At 47.8% G+C, this 17,155-nt stretch overlaps 2 protein-coding genes across 10 annotated transcripts in view; both read left to right on the forward strand.

Annotated features, from left to right (window-relative positions):
* The first annotated feature begins 453 nt into the window (after positions 1–453).
* LOC119126973 (synaptogyrin-1-like) lies at positions 454–10,268 on the forward strand. 7 transcript variants are annotated; one of them, XM_037258634.1, is made up of 13 exons: positions 455–821; positions 2,829–3,066; positions 3,143–3,302; positions 6,395–6,517; positions 6,604–6,757; positions 7,038–7,133; positions 7,475–7,577; positions 7,933–8,049; positions 8,119–8,230; positions 8,300–8,444; positions 8,542–8,758; positions 8,840–8,993; positions 9,357–10,268. In XM_037258634.1, exons 1-13 carry the CDS (start codon positions 720–722, stop codon positions 9,580–9,582), a joined length of 1,947 nt encoding a protein of 648 aa, XP_037114529.1. In that variant the 5' UTR covers positions 455–719; the 3' UTR covers positions 9,583–10,268. The 7 variants fall into 7 exon arrangements, 6 of the variants coding, with proteins under 6 accessions (XP_037114513.1, XP_037114497.1, XP_037114521.1 ...); XM_037258584.1 differs by lacking the exons at positions 455–821; positions 2,829–3,066; positions 3,143–3,302 and adding an exon at positions 5,903–5,981 and having other exon boundaries at positions 6,387–6,517; positions 9,357–10,266; XM_037258592.1 differs by lacking the exons at positions 455–821; positions 2,829–3,066; positions 3,143–3,302 and adding an exon at positions 5,903–5,981 and having other exon boundaries at positions 6,387–6,517; positions 9,360–10,266.
* A 1,442-nt stretch (positions 10,269–11,710) lies between these two features.
* mgat3b (beta-1,4-mannosyl-glycoprotein 4-beta-N-acetylglucosaminyltransferase b) overlaps positions 11,711–17,155 on the forward strand; it is a 16,060-nt gene continuing 10,615 nt past the window's right edge. For 2 of the 3 annotated variants that reach the window (XM_037258571.1, XM_037258556.1), the window contains exon 1: positions 13,522–14,277. The gene's annotated coding sequence lies outside the window, so the exon portion shown is untranslated. Of the gene's footprint in view, positions 11,863–13,521; positions 14,278–17,155 lie in introns of those variants that run through there. The other variant, XM_037258564.1, reaches the window with a different exon arrangement.

The following is a 17,155-nucleotide window of genomic DNA, read 5'->3' on the forward strand; positions in this document are numbered from 1 at the left end:
TTTTTTGCCCTTGATTTTGCCTGCCAGGCTAATTGTGCCCACACACATCCGCTCTCGTTTTAATATTCGGGAGATAAATGTGGTATTTATGACGTCCAGTTCCTCATTTTTACGCTCATGCACGCGTTTGTCGTGTTCCCGGGACCATAGAACGTTGAAACTGCCTTACGTTACCTGTATAATAGATAAATAAATAAATAAATACATAAATACATAAATACATAAATAAATAAATAAATAAATAAATAAATAAATAAATACATAAATAAATAAATAAATAAATAAATCTGAAGAAGTTCAATTGAAATCAATTATTCATTATTTAGCCTTATTTTAATACTCTTTTCATTTCTGTGCTGAAAAATGTCACGAAACTTTGTTTAAAAGAAAACCCTTGAGGCAAGTCAAATTGTGACGTCAGCAAGCGAGCGCGTGACTTCATGTGAGGACGTGCGCGTGCCCGCCTTGCGCGTCCCGAGCGTGACACCGGCTTGCGTGTTCACGCGCTCCGTAGAAAGGCAGCCGTCCATCACGCGCACCTTTCGCCCAACACGGGGATTTTTATTTTTTAGAAGTGAAATCAACTCCAAAATTCTCATCATAAATATCAATAACTAGAAAAGGTGTAAGGTCACGAGTTGGAGGGATTTGTCGGGGGCTTGATCCAGCAGCGAGCCCGGGAAGGAGAGGAGCAAACCAGGCGGGGGCGGGGGGGCGCCATGGATGGGATGCAGGCGTACGGAGCCGGGAAAGCCGGAGGAGCCTTCGATCCGGTCACCTTCTTCCAGCAGCCTCAGACGATACTCCGCATCGTGTCGTGGGTGAGTGATATATTCGCTTCTCATGAAAGCACTTTTGAAAGCAATCGTCCTTTCTCCCCCTGACTGTTCATTTTCAAAGACTGTGACAATGACGGCCAGCAGTAAACAAACATGGCAGGAAGGGAGCGTCCATGGGGCAATTTCACACGAGAAGCATAAATAGGATCTTTCTTTGGAGTTTTAATTCAACAAATGGACATTGGTGTATTAGGTGCCATAAGGTGGCAGCCAAGCAGTTTTCCCACTAAACAAGGCCATGGCCTGTTTAAATGAAGCTTCCTCTCCTCACCTTGACTTAGTTCCTTGCCCCAGAGATGCCCCAATATTATATTTACCATTCAGCAATGAAGCGGGCGTCTGCGAGGAATATCAGACGATACATTTTCCCCAAAATACCCAAACGGGCAAATTTGCAAATGCAATCAGGAATTGATCTTTTCACAAATGACTGTTGACACCCAGCCTGTTGGAACTGCCATTTTGACTGCTTCATCACATTAAGTAGGGTTAGCATTAAGGCTAACGACTGTTGCTCAGCTACACAAAAGCAAACAGCGGCGCAACGCAGCAACATTCTGACAACTGGCCGTTAACATTTGCTAGCGCTCGCATGGCGGAATTTAGCCACGCGACATTATTTACATGTTGGAGTTCTCATCCTGGGTTATGGTTTTCACCAAAGGTCAGGTTGTAATCAAATTGAGTTACGTTTCAAATCGAGCAATCGGTAGCGTCACTAGGTTGCTTTTCAAAGATACTTTTCAAGGTAGCAACAAATTAGGCTTGGAACACACACACACACACACACACACACACACACACACACACACACACACACTCGCCCTCCTGATGCTCACAAGACTGAAGGCCCTCATGTGGTCCTGCACAAGACCTCCTTTCATCCCTGCTGGGATTTTTTTTTTTTTGGTGTAGTGGGTTCTGACACAAAGCCAGGGAAGGCTCGATGTGAGTGCGCCAGCCTGGACTAAAACATCACATGGTCGCTCGGTCGGTCGGCTTAGCGCAAACCAGGAATGTGTCGGCTTGCGCGTTGCCGAGGTTTTGGGTTTTTTATTGTTTGTGCACACTGGGCAAGACTGGCTTGGGGTTAGGGTTTTGAGTGAGGATTCTGGTTTTAAGGTAAGGTTAGGATTTTAAGTGAAGCTTTAAAACCAGTGTTATGGTTTCAAACAATGGTTAGCGTTTGAAATTTGGGTTTCAAGCCTTGATTTGCAGTTTGGGACTCGACGTCGAGTTCTGCGCCAGTTTAGGGTTGTTGTTGTTTTTTTTAATTTGGGTTTTAAGCTTTAGTTGGTGTTTTAAACAGCAGTCAAGTGACAACTTTAAGCCTTGCTTTGGGTTTCCAGCCTCGGTCAAGGTTTCAAACGGGAGTTTGTACGAGCTCAATCTTCACTGTTGTCATGAGTGTCCACTCACGACGGAGATGGCGGCGTTGATGATGCAAGTGCCCGCTCTATAAATAGCCCCGCTGCCGCCGCCGCCGCCCCTCAGCCAATCGTCCTCATCGCCCCGCCTAATGAAGAAGCTTGCGGGCAAATGGTGTGCGAGGAGGAAGGACAGGTGAAAAGCAGAATGACGTTGCGTGCCTGCCCTTCACGCCAACCCTAACTTAATTTAAAACCCTACCCTAAAAACCCTAATCCTGTCTTGAAATCCTTATCTAAAAGCATTTTTGGGGAAAAATTGACCGCTTGCAACCTTAATTTAGTGAAGAGTAGCATAGCAAAGGCTAGCTAGCGGCTAAGCTAAGAAGAAAGCGCCTTTTGTTTACAGCTCAGCCGCAAATGTTGTCCATTGAAAGTGATGAAACAAATGCGGCGTGACACTTAACGCCACGTTGCCGCCTCTCTGTGCGTGTTTCGCCTTCTCTCTCACACACACACACACACACACACACACACACACACACACACACACACACTGAGCAAACGACACGGTGTCGACACTTGGCTATTCCGCCTAACCTTAAGCTCGCCCTGGTCGCAGCTCTTCTCCATCGTCATCTTCGGCTGCATCGCCAACGAGGGCTACATCAACCGACCCGACGAGGTGCAGGAGTACTGCATTTTCAACCAGAATCCGAACGCCTGCAACTACGGCATCTTCATGGGCTCCGTGGCCTTCCTGTGCTGCGTGGCTTTCCTGGCCCTGGACGTCTACTTCCCGCAGATCAGCAGCGTCAAGGACCGCAAGAAGGCGGTGCTGGCTGACATCGGCGTGTCGGGTAGGACACTTTGTCCGAAACAGCGCTCAATTGGTCGGACTTCCTGTTCACCGGCCGTGTCACTTCCTGTCGGCAGCCTTCTGGTCCTTCATGTGGTTCGTGGGCTTCTGCTTCCTGGCCAATCAGTGGCAGGCCACCGACCAAAACGACGACCCGTTGAGGGAGCGCGGGGACGCCGCCCGAGCCGCCATCACCTTCTCCTTCTTCTCCATCTTCACTTGGGTACGTAACAAGGCGTGTCAAAGCTGCGGCTCCGGGGCCATTTTGCGGCCCTCTGGAATGAAATGAGCAGATTGACCAGTCCCGCCCACTTTGGCGTGCCAGTGTTTGATCTCCATTCATGTGTGATGCGCATGTTGTTCCCGACAGGGCGCCCAGGCGCTGTTCTCCATGGAGAGGTTTAAGAACGTGTCCTTTGAAGAGGAATACACCAAGTTGTTCCCACCTCAACCTCACCAACCGCTTGTCTGACTGACGCTGCTTTGTTTTTGTTTTTTAAAAGCATTTTCCAAAGCTTGCATTAAAACCACTGCGTGAAGCTTTACAATATTTCTCTTCCGTGATTTTGAAATGATGAATGTGAACGACACTTTTTTTCATCATAATGAGTGGTACTCAGACTAACTAGTCTAGTCTGGCTTTCCTTCACTTTTTTGTTTCCTCTAGCTGTGCCTATACTTTTGTCCGATGATGCGTTGGCAAAAAAAAAAAACCCCGAAGAGTTTGTGAGCGACGATTTGTGCCATTTTATGCATCATGTTCCTGTGCAAGTTCAGCCAGGAGATGCTGAGCTGGGGAAAAAAGCTTTTCTGGCGTTTCTGCTGCCACTGACTAACAACTCATGGACTTTCTGTGCTTTTCCCGCCAACTAATCAATGTTTTCCTTCTCTGTCCTTCGAACACACTTTCATCTTCTTCTTCCTCTGTCGCTTCTCCTCGGCATCCTCTCTCTGGCATCAAACAACCGCTCGGCCTATCCAAGGCGGCGCAGGGCTTCCTGGGCTTCCAGCGCTACAAGCTGGGCTCCGACTCGGCCCTCTTCTCGCAAGAGTACACGGACCCCAGCCAGGATGCGGCGGCCGACGGCGGACCTTACACCTCCTTCGGCGGAGACGACCTGGAGAGCCCGCCGGGCGGAGGGGGGGGAGGCGGAGGGCCGGCGGGAGACAGCGTTTTCGACGACACCGCCGGATACCAGCGTCAGGACTACTGAGGGAGGTACACGAGAAATGGGATCGCTTTGGTAGAGAGGCGGGGAGGTCTTCTTCTAGTAGACCAGCCATCATCGTCAAGTGGTGGTCCGCGGGCCTCTAGTGGTCTGTGGTGGTATTGCAGGTGGTCCGCGAATTTGGAAATGGAAAACAATTGTAACATTTTTAAAAATAAACTTGATTCATTATTTAGACTTGATTTATTTTTCAGCTAATTTTGCGAATAACCTGCCCATTCAAATTGTGTCAAATGTAGCTGAGATTTCCAAAATTGACATAATAAATAGCCTGTATAGGTCTACCCTCCTTCGGGGCAAAAGAAAATAATATTCCGCCAAAGCAGTGGTCCCTGAGTTGCTTCTTGATTATAATGGTGGTCGTCTGGACAAAACCAGTTGAAAACCCCTCTTCTCAACTCACTTTCTGTTTAAATAAACCACGCTACATCTGTTTTCAGACCAGATTTGCAACGTGAACGCAAAGTGGCCCAGAGCCAAATTGACAACCTGGATCCGCTTTCACTTTATAAGCAGTCATTTCATTGAGAATTTAAAAGACCATGCGAAAATACCGACCTTACCTCAGAGGTAGTACTATAAAAAATGACTTTTATATACTGAACTCAAGAAACACTCACTGACTTTAACATAAACAGCTTACGTATGATACTGCATTGCTGCATTTTAAACTAAATATATTTAAATAGTGTACGTAAACAAATAGTTCAGTAGATGGGTGTTTGAAATTATATAACTTTATTTTGGGCCATTTCGGTATCAGGAAAAAAAAAAAGTGAACAGAAGGAAGATTTTGGTGATCTGTGTGCCTCAACCTTTTTCTGTTGTGTCAGGAGATGGTTTTATTTTGGGGTCATAATAATGAGAGTAAAAATATGTGTGTACACGTACATTTGTGTACTTTATACTGTAGACGTACACATGTGTGATGTTGCCTGTCGAATATGTTAAAATAAGAAAAATAATCGATTTGAAAGGTATTGTGTGTTTTGGATGTTGCTTTCAAGTTCAACCAATGAGAATAAAGCCAGAAGAAAAAGTGGTGTGTGTGTGATGTATCATTTTTAACAATGTTGTTGTCGTCATTATCTAGATGGAGCTCTAACACTATCATGCGTGAGTTTCTATCTCATTTGGAAGTAAGTCAACAATCTGTATAGCATTCTGAGAGTCTTTTTTTTTTTTAATGAGGTGCGTGCAGAGATTTTGCAGTTCTAACTCTTGCCATGCGATGGAGGTACTGGCCAAAAATAAAAGGCCGACTCGCAATCCCGAAGTGCCATTTATTGTGTGTTTTGCTTTTGCCTCGTTTGAAATTGAAAATCTCGTGATGCGGCAGGAAAATGATGAATGAATACGAGTAATAGCATGTAAATGTGACGATAAATTTGGAAAATATCAAACTTGACTCAGCTGATGTCTCCTTAAGGAGCTATCGGAAGTTATAGACTTCAAACTACTGTGCCAATTATTAATGCCATAAAACATGACTGGAGTGATATAAAACCCTCATTAATTCTTTCAAACCGCTTATTCAAAAATGATCAAGTTGTTGTCACCGCAATGTGAAAACATCCGTCGAAAAAAATACCTGCTGTCACTCGGCAAGCCAGCATGCGGAGCTGTACCTGAACGCAACCTGCCCACTTCCAACATGGCGGCCCAACGGAGGAATTTGAAGCAGAGTGTAAGTGTAAACTTTGTGCTTCCTCCACGTCTTTGGCGAATAAAGGTCGAATGTTAACGCCTCGTATGTATTGTAAAACACTTCACATACTCTGCTTGATTGGTGTTATTTGTTCTTTTGTACGTTTCCGTGTGTTTTGATGGAGTTCCGCGACACAAGCTTGCGCTAGCTAGCTATGTGGCTAATATACAAGCACTACTACCAGGTGATAAAAACCATTCCAAACTGGTTTCTAATACGTTGGGTAAAGTGTAAATGTCAAGCTACAATGCTAGTGATTCGTTACATGGAAGAAAACTGAGAAGATGAGGACGTCAATAAAAGTTTTTGGTGCCTTATTTCGGCTGCACAGAGAGGGTCCGACTAGGAGCATTTGTCAATGTGATGCTGCCCTTTTTCTCGTAGCATCAGAGTTGGACGGACGACCTTCCTCTGTGCCAGCTCTGTGGCGTTGGCACTGCACCCAACTGCGAGTATGGCCCCGATGGCAAAGGCACGCAGAGCCACCCCAATGAGGACACGCATCTCCGTTTTAGGTGAGATGATTGCAATTGTTCTTGTGGAGCCTCTTTCAAACAGCAAGCCCAAGTGATCCAAATTCATCTTGCGCTCTTCTTTCCAGGAGCGAGGACGGCTGCTCCCTGTACGGCGTCTTCAACGGCTACGACGGCAGCCGAGTGGCCAGCTTTGCGTCGCAGTGTCTTACGGCCGAACTCCTGCTGGAGCAACTCAGTGCCGACCACAAGGAAAGCGACGTGCGCAGGATTCTCACGCAGGTTGGTTCTGTACCGCCGACACGGAAGGAAGGAAGGAAGGAAGGGTAGGGAAGGAAGGCAAGTCTCACACTAAAAAAAAAAAAAAAAAAAAACACAGCCGCGCACCAGTCATGGTGTGAAAGCAGAATTTTGTAAATGAGTTCTCAATCAATAAAAGAATTATTTCAAGCTTTAAAGAGAATTGATTCCACTGCCGTCTCGGTGCAACCGACGCCGATCGTTGACGGGCTGCTTTGGTCTGTTATCGTGACAACGTGTGTGGTTGATGTCGTTTGTGCAGGCATTTGAAGCGGTGGAGAAAAGCTACCTGCACACCATTGACGACGCTTTGGCAGAGAAAGCTAACCTGTCTGGCTACGTGCTACCACATAGCGAGGTGTGTACCGAAATGATGAAAGTGGACGGAAAATCTCTCAAACTGGAAAAAAAACAAAACCCAAAACTGAAAATGCATAAAAAAGAAGTACCTGTTGCATTTATATTGAAATCAATCTAATCTGTATTTTCATTCAAATAAAAACAAAAATGTCTCAAAATTTGAAAAAAAAAAAACCCCATCTAAAAACTAATCAAAAAATGAACTGAAAAAAAACCCAACCTCTAACAAAATGAGACAAAAATGAACTATAATGAAAAACTGAAAGATTTGATATGACCCTGACGGACATTCAGTGAAAGTATTGCTGAACTCTTTTTATTTTGCGGGGGCCTTGACAGAAGCTGCAGGAGCGCTTGAAGGAGTTGGAGCAGGAAGTGTCGGGAGGAGCCATGGCCATTGTGGCGCTCATCCTTAACAACAAACTCTACATAGCCAACGTCGGTATGAATTGGCTTTTTGACTTTCTCTCCAGCAGGTGGCACACTTCCAATCATCTTGAGCAGGACATCCTCCACTCAGCCATTTCAAAAAGAATAAAAAGTCGGCAGTTGAAGTAGCTCACACGTTTGGATTTTTATTTTTATTTATTTTTGTGTCGAGCTCAGTACTGCCCCGTATGTTGTGGCACAAAGCGGTACTACACCAAAGGGGAAAATGCCGCAATTTAGTTGACGGTACACTGAAATGTGCGCATCTGATTTGACTTTGAAATGAAAACAGCCAAGTGAGTCTTTGGCAAATTCAGATATTTTTGTGTGTGCGCGCAATGATCAATAATTGACTTGACGTTTCTCAGGTACCAACCGAGCTCTGCTGTGCAAAACCACCAGCGACGGCCAGAACCAGTTCTTTCAGCTGGGCCGACCTCACAGCACCGATAACGACGACGAGCTGCAGAGACTGGCCGCGCTGGGTGAGCTCAAGCTTTTGTCTTCCCGCCGTTGGTTTCCGGTAATGTTTCTCCCGTCCGCCCTCATTCCAGGTTTGGATTCGGCCCGCGTGAGGCAGGCGGGCCAGATCGCCGGACAGAACAGCACCAGGAGGCTTGGAGACTACCGGGTCAAAATCAACTACAGTGATATCGACCTGCTCAGGTACGCTAGATGTCATATTTATCATGGCTGATTTTTTTCAATCGTTCCAAAATTGCGCATTTGCTTCAGCGCGGCCAAGACGAGGCCCATTATAGCCGAGCCGGAGATCCACGGCAGCCAGTCGCTGGATAGCGTCACGGGCTTCCTGCTGCTCATGTCGGAAGGACTCATCGACGCCCTGGAGTGCGCGCACGGGCCCGAGCTCGTCAACAAGGTAGCCGCCACCGCCGCCGCACGCCGACCAAAACAAAGTGCAGCCCCAGATGTTGACTCGCAAAAGTGTTTGAGCTCCAAATGACCCGCACTCTTAGGAAATCGTGGCCATGGTGGCGGCCGAGCTGGCGCAGCAGAGCACCCTGGAGGCGGCGGCCCAGTCGGTGGTGGACCGCGTCAAACGGCTGCACCACGACGTCTACACGTCGGGCCGCCAGAGGGCCACCTTCTGCTCCCGCCACGAGGACATGACCCTGCTCATCCGCACGCTCAACTACCCGCTGGCGGACGGCGCCGCGCAAACGCCCACGCAAGGTGCCGCCCGGCCGGCTCAACTCGAGAAAAGAAAAAACGTGCTCTGAATGGCTTTTGCTGGCCCCTGTTTGTTGCCGCCAGGCGGGCGCATCTACCCGGTGTCGGTGCCCTACTCCAACAGCCAGAGCACCAGCAAAACCAGTGTCACCCTCTCGCTGGTCATGCCCTCGCAGAGCACCCTGACTAACGGGACCAACACTGGCTCCACCTTGGAGGAGGGAACCCCCACGCCCGGGTAAGGACAAACCATTCGTTGCATTTGCGATACGACGGCCGTTTTGATCAAACTCCATTGAAAAGGCACTGCCATTTGATTCATCCAAAAATCCGATGATTTTCCGAAATCATTCCCAAATTTTGCCCGTTGATAATAATCAACCCCCCAAAGTTGGGATACTGCTTTCTAGCCACAGCGGCCATGTTGAAAAATGCCTTTGACTGCCGCAGTTGACCTTCTTGTCTTACCGCCCGCCCGCCCGCAAACCAAAACAAGCAAACAAACAAACGATAGCGGCTAGTCATCCACGTCCCTCATCCTGACCGGCATTCTTCTTCTTCCTCCGCCCCGCCCCGTCCGTCATCATCGGTGCCCGGCCAGTAGCCAGAGCCCCACGGCCACGCTGCAGTCCACCAACACGCAGACGCAGAGCTCCAGCTCCAGCTCGGGGGACGGCAGCCTGTTCCGCCAGCGGGGCAGCCAGGCGGCGCAGCCTGACGAGACGGGACGCGTGCCGCCCTACGTGGACTTCACGCAGTTCTACCGCCTGTGGGGCGGCGAACACGGCGACGGACAGATGGCTCAGGGCGTCCCGGGACCTCAGTGAGGCCAGCCGGCGTGGCCGCCATTCGCACTGCAAAATGGCCCGGAAGCCTCGGCCGCTTGGAATTTTGCTTCCAACACGGATCGCTCCAAACGGTTTGTGCTCGCCGCCATCTTCAAGTGTCAAGGGACGGACGGACGGACGAACGGACTCGCTCCAAGCCTTCCGGAAGGATAAAGGTGTCGCTATCAAAAGAAGAAACTTGGATTTTAGCAAGAAATCAATGCTCACTTTGGATTGGCACCATTTAAACATAGGCATTATTTGTTGCCAATATTTTCACATGCTCATGGAAATGACTTTGTCCTCCCAAAATTGGACCCCCACCCCTTGAAAAACAGACAATGGCTGTGATACACAATAACTTCGAAAAGATCCAACAATTTTTTTTTTTTTGCCAACATCGAGAAGACATTTTTGGCTGGCAAGTACGTCCAAAGGTATTTGTGAGTACGTTCAAATAAATGTTGATTTGGACCGGTCCTGACCCCGCAGCTCGTATGCCTGACAAATCGATTGTATATTGGATGTCGGGCAATGTATGTACCTAATATTGTGACCAGAGGGAGGGTATGTCTCATTTAAATGGATTGCAAATGATATGACCTGGACTTGTTTTTACATTTGAATGCTCAATGTACTTTTTTTGTATTATGATTCTATAATAAAGAGATATGTAGAATACATCACACATGTTGAGAGACTCTTGCCAATTTTGCTATGTAATTGACATTTTAGGTTCCATTTTGTTTCTTCAAAGGCAAACTTTCTCAAGTAAATTCAGCCCTTAAAAATTGTTTCAGTTAGTAACCCAATAAGTCACATAAGGAAAAAAAGGCTGCCGTTTTGCGGCCATTTTAGACTCAAACCGGCCATTTTTTTTCCTTCAAAGATGTACTTGTCAAGAATTTTAAATGTTGATTCATTTTGGTGCAAGTGCAGGATCTCGTGACGGCATGATTTCAAGTGTCAGCTATTCTTGCTGTACTGCTTCCTGTTTTCTAGCGGCGGGCGGGCGGGCGGTCGCAGGCAGGAAGCGAAAAGGGCGGCGGGGGTGGCGCAGCGTTTCCATCAAGACCAAATTGGCCAAGCTGGCCGTTTGAAACGCACTCACCGACATCGAACACGTCCTGATCATTTGATCCACGAAACAAAAATCCTGATCTTACTCCGTGAAGTAACTTGAAACCATTATGACTGACTTGTTCAGCAATGCCATTAGGAAAAAATAAATAATAAAAGCAACATTAGCGCCTGTCATCAGCAGCCAAAGGGCTGCCGTCGGACTGGAAGGCCACGCATGTTGCTAATTGCTCCGTTTAGACGCAATTGCTGTTTTCTTTCCACTCGGGCCGTAACCCAATTCTTGAAAAGTGCCTTTCATTTGCCTAATTGGCACTGGATGAGGAAATGGAGAGATGTTGAAAACGGCCCCGGAGATTGCAGAGACGAGGTCAAGTCGCAGTTACGCCACTGGCCGCTTTCAAGTCTGATTGCGCTCGTTAATTGCAATTACGATTCCCTGGCGAGTGTTGAGGCAGGACAAAGCTGCCTGCCTGGCGTTTTCTGTGCCTTCCAACACAAGACTGGCCTGAAAATTTGCTCCGATTGCTGACAAATTCAAGGCGTGGGGGTTCAAATGCAAAAAAAAAAAAATTTGTGTATATGCCTGGCTAAATTTTGACAGACAAAAAAAAAAGAACATCACAGGTTTTGTTTTGTTTTCCAACTTGGCCAACAATTGCAAGATTTCACTTCATTGACACTGCACAGCATTTTGCAGTCGTTTGCAAGTTGGAAGGTTTTGTCGCTAGTCTTGTTTTAACCTGCACTCGCTTTATCATCGCAAATATGTTGAACTTTTTGCGGCCAAATAACCGATGAGTCGGCAAACATTGAATCCATTTCAGCTCGCCTGGCAGGCCGAGACACGTTTGGATGGCACCGTTCTTTCTTTATTATACATTTCTTTCGCTTGATCATATCATTGCATTTTTTGCCTCGCCAGCGATTTTCCACTTCCTCTCTCCACTGTGACAATTCAAAACATGACTTTTGCACCCTCGCTAGATAGACAGGTGTGTAATATCTGCAATTGGCCACAAGCTCCTATTAGGGCGTGCCCGAGAGTGCAAACACACGCACACACACAGACGCATGCTACCCTTTCCGTCTTTACTAGCACAGTTGATCCGAGTCTTCTGGGAGCAACATCAAGCCGAGGCGAGGTGAGGCGAGGCGAGGCGAGGCCTTGAGCCCAAGACGAGGCGGGTGCTCATAGAGGTAAACATTTTGGACTATTTTGTGCGTGTGAAGGACACAGCGTGTCAAACATCTGCTGTTGTGATGAGGTTGAGAAGTAAAGCCAAGTCATGAGGTCTGTTGTTTTGGAGCAGGGGTGCGCAACCTGCGGACCGTGGGCCATCCATATGCGCTCCATAAAAACAAGTCCCAAAAATATTCTTGTAAACAGAGAAAATAAATATTCTGCCAACTTGAAAAAACTTGGTTTTGTAACAAAGAGTAGAATGAATGCTTCCATCCATCACTCTTTATTAGACATGCCCATTTAATGAACACAGGTGTCTTCACTTAGATCAACCAACACATAAAATAAAAACAATACATAATTGAGAGCAGAACTCAACAGGAAGACCAAAGCGGCTTCAGACCATCATCATCATCCTCTTATCAGCGCCTAGAATCTTCTCCCACAAGGCTGGGGAATCACTCATTCATCCTTTTGCAAAAGTAAAACCTCAGTTTTGCATTATTTCAAACAAAGATCAAAATCAGGATATGGTGTCAAACAGTAGCTTGTGAAGAAACTAGACTTCAAACAAAAACAGAGCAAAACAGAACCAATCAACCCTACTTGGCTAATAAATGACCCGCTTGCAGATACCACATCACTTACGTACAAGGACGAGGAGCCTTGAAAAAATGCCTGTGTGGCCTCGGTGCGTACGCGTCACGTTTTTTGAGCTCATGTCTTTTCTTTGCTCGTATTGCGGTGAGGTCAAAGGTAGGGTTGTGAAAATGGCCGCATTATTGCCGGGCCATAAAGATTTCCCGGCAACAAATGGTCCAACGTGCGTCTGCTAAACATTAGCGAGCCCGCGGGTCAAAAGTGTCACACGCTTGGCATGTTTCCGAGACCCGCCACTCGCTTTGGACACGTTCTTTGCCTTTAAACGTGGTTTGGTGACTTTTGACAGCGCCTTCTTTCACTTGTCCCGAAAAATGCTTCTTTTTTTTTTTTTAATGCAACGTAGGTTGATTTCAAAGTAAATAATGCAGTTGCATGTATGAGAGCAACTTGGTAGTTCCCAGGGAAACCAGCAGTGTATAATCTTGGGTTACAAATACACACATTTACACTAACCTAAAAAAAATACAAGAGAAAAATATCCCAAAATAGAAAAATATTCAGATGGAAGTATGACAAACGAACTCCAAAAATCATTGGTCAAAATAACAAAACTATCAGCAAAATGTGCAACAAAAAAATGTGAATTATTTCTTGGAAATACCCGAACATAATAAGTTCCGATATGTTTTTAAAGCCCAAATATACTGTATGTATGTATATAGGGCAGTATTCCGCCTTCTTCTTCGGTGCCTCCAGGGTCACACACTCTGCCATGTTAACCACCACTGGAGGTAAAAAAAAAAAATCCCAAAATAGCACTGGGCTACTCATATTCCCATCATGTGTTGGACTCCTGGTGTGTGGTTGAGTTCGTGGGATGAGGGAAGGAGGGGGGGGGGGTCTTTCCGATTATCACATGCTGTTGAGGTGTTGACCTGGGCTGGAAGGGAAGTCTTTGGGGGGGGGGGGGGGGGGGAGCTATGGATGGTGTGTCATATTCTTCACAAGATTTTGCATTTGGGACAATATAGGTCACCCACTCACCTCGCCATCATCACCATGTTGAGGTGGGGGCGAGGGAGGGGGGGCGTCCTTCCAGATTTGACTGCTCCGCTCCTGATCACAGAACAAATAACATGGACGTTCATTGCCTCCTCCGCCAACCCCCTTCTCCTATTTCTGCCCCCCACCTTCCGCCTGTGGTTGGCCCCCCTGCATCCACCCTTCCGTGCAGCCCCCTCCCCTGCCCTCCCCTCCATCGCTTATCCGCGGCAGCGTGACGGGGGAGGCGGAGCTCCCCTCTCGCTGAGCTGCCTTCGCCGCCTTCGCTGCCTTCACCGCCGCCGCCGCCGCCGCCTTCGCTCGCCCTCCTTCCAACCTGCAGCGAAGATGATCCGTCGCCGCTGAAGAGCAAGACGAGCAAGGACTATTTTTTGGTTGCGTTTGCACGGCGGGGTAGAAAACGCAGAGGCCGGGAAGGCGGAGGTCCGGGAAACACGCACCCAAATCGGCCCGAGAGGACGGTGGACATCGGCGGTTGACACCCCCGCGAAGGCGCCCCCCCTCCCCTCCTCTCCCACCACCGCGTCCCGCCTCATCCCTTCCATCCTCGCGAATTCGGAAAGAAGGGATTATAGCCGCCGTTGCCGCCGCCGCCATCGGCGATCCCCCCCCGGATTTGCAGCGTTCCTCCCCGGCCTCAGCAGGGTCCTCCCTCCTCCCAGCCAGCCGGGGATGCGGCGCCTTGTGCGGGATAGAGTCGGACGAGCAACCGGGCTCTCATCCGCAGTGGACCCATGAAAGACATTTGACACGAGCACAGATGGGTAAGAGGAGATGATGCGTGCAGCGTGTGCCTGTGCACGAGCGAGTGCGCGTGCGTGTGATGTTTCTGCTGCTGCTGCTGCTGCTGCTGGATGAAGTTGACTTGATCATAACAAGAGGCACAGATGGCCTCCATGCACTGCCTTGCCGTATATACAGCACATAATGAGGGAGGGAGGGAGGGAGGGAGGGAGAGGCTGGCTGTCGAAGGTCTTCATAGCACGGTTTGCTTTCGTCTTTAGGCCAACATCATTCAAACACATTGAGACAGTGCAGGAGCAATCGACAAAACAAAAAGATTGGATGGACAGTGTGGGAGTACACTGCCCCACAGTAAACTAATCTTTTTTTTCTTTCTTTAAGTAACACATTTATCATCTCACTAATGCCCCAATCATCATGCCCAAAGATAGATGGACTTTCCAAAAGGACCCTCTAGCCAGCTAGCCAGCTAGCCAGCCAGCCAGCCAGCCAGCCAGCCAGCCAGCCAGCCAGCCAACCAGCCAGCCAGCCAGCCAGCCAGCCAGCCAGCCAGCCACTTTCCATAAAAAGCAGGATTGCAGAGGATTTGATGTTTTCTGCTGAAATATTCTCTTTCTTGACAGAGGCTTGTTTTTGCTCAAACGCGACAATGATTGTAAAATAAACAGAAATGCGGTTAAGTGTCCACCGAATTTGTGCTCCAATGGCAAAACATGCTAAGCTAAGCCAGCTAATGGCTTCCCATCACATCCTGCTTCCCGTGGCAATGTCCTGGCAGCTCCACACCAGGAAGCTGGCTGCGCTTACGCTGTTCCTGGAGAGAATCAAAAGATATGGCTTTCCACTTTTTGGAATGTTTTTCAACAGTTTCCCAAGTAGATTTGGCTTTGGCTCACACAAGCACATTTTGAGGACGCCGTGTGTGTTGCTCCATCTCCTTCCTGTTGTTTTGCCCTCCCGCTGACCCCCGAGTGCTCAGCCGGAACGTCCAAACACGTGAAAGCGGGGCCCGTCACGGCGCAGCGTTCAGGAAGCGGCCTCGTGTCGTCGAGGCCTCGCTGATAACATTTGTCTTCAATGGACGTATTATTGCCACGAGCAACCAGCCGCATAATTGGCTGATTTAATGAGGTAGTCGCCTGAGACGCTCAGGTCCCGGAAGACAGATACAAGTCCGATAGAAGACGGATAGACTATGTTTGTTTGGGAAATGGTCGTAAAAATTTGGCTTGGCAAGGTTCGGCTAGTGTTTTGAGAATCCAGGCCTTAAAGCAACATGAGATTTGGCTGGCATGTGGGGAGACCCACCCAAAAAGTCTCAGGAGGCTTGAAGGTTTGAAATTGCATTGAGACTTATTTTGGGCTCCCTGGAGTTTGAAAAAACAAAAATAATCATAAAAAAATCCACCCCTGAATCCAGCTTCATTCGGCACCATGGAATTTGGTCGGCACGTCTGCGGTGAAAAAAAGTCTCAAGAAGCCCCGCCTGAATAGAAACATGTTGAAAATGGCTGTTGTCTTGTTTACTTCCTGTTTGGATTCCATTGGGATCCCAGTTTGACAACTTTATTTAGACCCTTTTTTAAATTGAAACTGCTCATTTAGACAAAAGTGGCATTTTGGACTGGACAGTCTTGTTTACTTGCTGTTTTTTTTCAGCTTCCTGGTTGTTAGTTGACGCAATAGACAACGACGGCACTAAAAAGAAAAGTGGCTCACAATTGTTTTTGGTTGCAAAATGGAGATGGTGGAAAAGTGGTGGCAAAGTCGAAGCGGGTGCAAAGAGGCCTCCTTTGCCAAACACAGGAAAAAGGGGAATTCTCTTCTTCCTTTTGGTTCACTTCCTGTTTTGCATCCCGTTTAGGCAGCCTGTTGGGGAAGTCCTGTTTTGTTTTTGTTGTTGTAACAGAACAGCACGGTTTTGGCCACTCATTCACACAAACATACTCGATGCGCTCAGTGGACGCCCCCCCACCCCCAAAAAAATAAACACATTCAAGCCGAAAGCAGTGCGCACACTACCGCTCTTTGTCAAGGTCATGTTGTCGTCTGATGGGAAGCCAGCCATCCCACCTGATCCCTTCCGCCGCCATTGGCCTGCTCCTTCTTCTTCTTCCTCACAGCGCCCCCCCTAAATAAGCCAGGCGTCGCCCCCACCCCTCCCTCACTCCTGTCAGACAGTTTGCCCCAGTTTAAGCGCGGCCAAAATAGAAAAGCGCCCTCCTTGACGGCGTCTCCTCCGCCATGTCGTTGCTCACCCGACGCTGAACCCCCCTTCACTGGCAGTGTCGCTTTACAGTGGATGAAAAATGCCAGGCTCAGAATGTTGCTGGGTGATGTGGCTCGCAAAGGAGATCCAACAGAACCCAACCTTTTATGTAGAAGGGACTTTGGACTGCCCCCCCCCCCACGTGCTTGACTAGAACTTTCTATGATGCTTTTATTCTATCTATCTATCTATCTATCTATCTATCTATCTATCTATCTATCTATCTATCTATCTATCTATCTATCTATCTATCTATCTATCTATCTATCTATCGCTACCTAGCTAGCTAAAAAGATCGCTAGCTAGCTAAAAAGATCGCTAGCTAGCTAAAAAGTTAGCTGTCTAGCTAGCTAGCGCAAAGATAGCTAGCTCGATCGCTAGATTGGCGACTCATTGCAGTACTTTTTGAAGTTTCTTTCTGTTTCACCAAATCTTGCTTGTATTCTTACACACAATATGCTGTGAGGTTGTAGCTTTTCGCCCCTTTGTGCAGTTTTTTCCATTAAATGTGCCGTCGTTGTAAACTTGAAGGTCACCTACACACGCGTGCCCCCCCCCCCCCCCCCCCCCCACACACACACACACACACACACACACACACACCACACGCTTGTTCCAGCTGTTTTTTT

Source organism: Syngnathus acus, chromosome 1 (assembly GCF_901709675.1).
Source record: "Syngnathus acus chromosome 1, fSynAcu1.2, whole genome shotgun sequence".
Lineage (NCBI taxonomy): Eukaryota > Metazoa > Chordata > Actinopteri > Syngnathiformes > Syngnathidae > Syngnathus > Syngnathus acus.

Coding starts and splice junctions, on each gene's coding strand:
- LOC119126973 (XM_037258634.1), top strand. CDS start 720: ATGGATGGGATGCAGGCGTACGGAGCCGGGAAAGCCGGAGGAGCCTTC. Junction 8,050..8,118: donor GCAGAGACTGGCCGCGCTGG/GTGAGCTCAAGC, acceptor CCCTCATTCCAG/GTTTGGATTCGGCCCGCGTG. Junction 8,759..8,839: donor CGCGCAAACGCCCACGCAAG/GTGCCGCCCGGC, acceptor TGTTGCCGCCAG/GCGGGCGCATCTACCCGGTG.